The 706-nt window shown below is 67.1% G+C and overlaps 1 protein-coding gene across 1 annotated transcript in view; it reads right to left on the bottom strand.

Annotated features, from left to right (window-relative positions):
- The window catches only part of PTPN23 (protein tyrosine phosphatase, non-receptor type 23), an 18,195-nt gene extending 18,047 nt beyond the window's left edge, over positions 1-148 (bottom strand). Inside the window, exon 1 of the mRNA XM_006770568.2 lies at positions 7-148. Within this exon, the coding sequence (XP_006770631.1) occupies positions 7-65 (59 nt within the window). The 5' untranslated portion in view covers positions 66-148. The remainder of the gene's footprint in view (positions 1-6) is intronic.
- Between the last annotated feature and the right edge of the window lie 558 nt (positions 149-706).

The raw sequence follows: 706 nt of genomic DNA, 5'->3' as shown, positions 1-706 counted from the left end.
AAGAGGAAGTCGCCGGCCTCCTTCAGGTCCAGCCAGATCCTGGGCCTGCGGGGCACGGCCTCCATGGCGGACAGAGCCCGCCGGCCGCCGGGCCGCTCCCCTCGGCCGCTCCAGCTGCTGGCTCAGCGCGCGCACTGCCCCGCCCCTCCGCGCCGGAAGGCGGTCGTCACGCGGGGATGAGAAAGGCCCGCGCGGCCTTCTGGGAGATGTAGTCCCCGCCATGCCCGCGAAGCCTTGCGCACATGCGCAGTTCAGTCTCCTCCGAGAAGAGGGCCAGGAGGTTTGCGAATCTCCAGCCCGAGGCGAAAGGGCTTCTGGGAGTGGTAGTCTTCCTCCCTTAACTGCGAGGTAAGGCGCAAGCCGGTTTCTTCTGGGCCGTGCAGACCCGCCTGCCGAACGTAGGCCTCGCCGCGGGACCAGAGCCGGCTAGCGCGTGGGAGACTCTAGCGTAGCGTCGCTGTTCAAGGAAAGGCGGGGGTGGGACGTGGGACCCGGGAAGCCGTTTGGCCACAGGACACAGAGCCCAGGCCCGAGCACGAGTCAGCAAGAGGTCGGGATTAACAGCTGCTGGTCGGTATGGGCTGGAGCAGCAGGAAGGAAGGGACCGGGAGGAGTAGGAAGCCCTAGTGCAGCGGTTCTCAATCTGTGGGTCGCGACCCCTTTGGGGTCCAACGACCCTCTCACAGGGGTCGCCTAAGACCATCGG

Source organism: Myotis davidii, unplaced genomic scaffold (genome assembly GCF_000327345.1).
Source record: "Myotis davidii unplaced genomic scaffold, ASM32734v1 scaffold663, whole genome shotgun sequence".
NCBI classification, from domain to species: domain Eukaryota; kingdom Metazoa; phylum Chordata; class Mammalia; order Chiroptera; family Vespertilionidae; genus Myotis; species Myotis davidii.
Note: the sequence above shows the minus strand (reverse complement) of the source record. Positions and strands in the feature narration are given on the sequence as shown.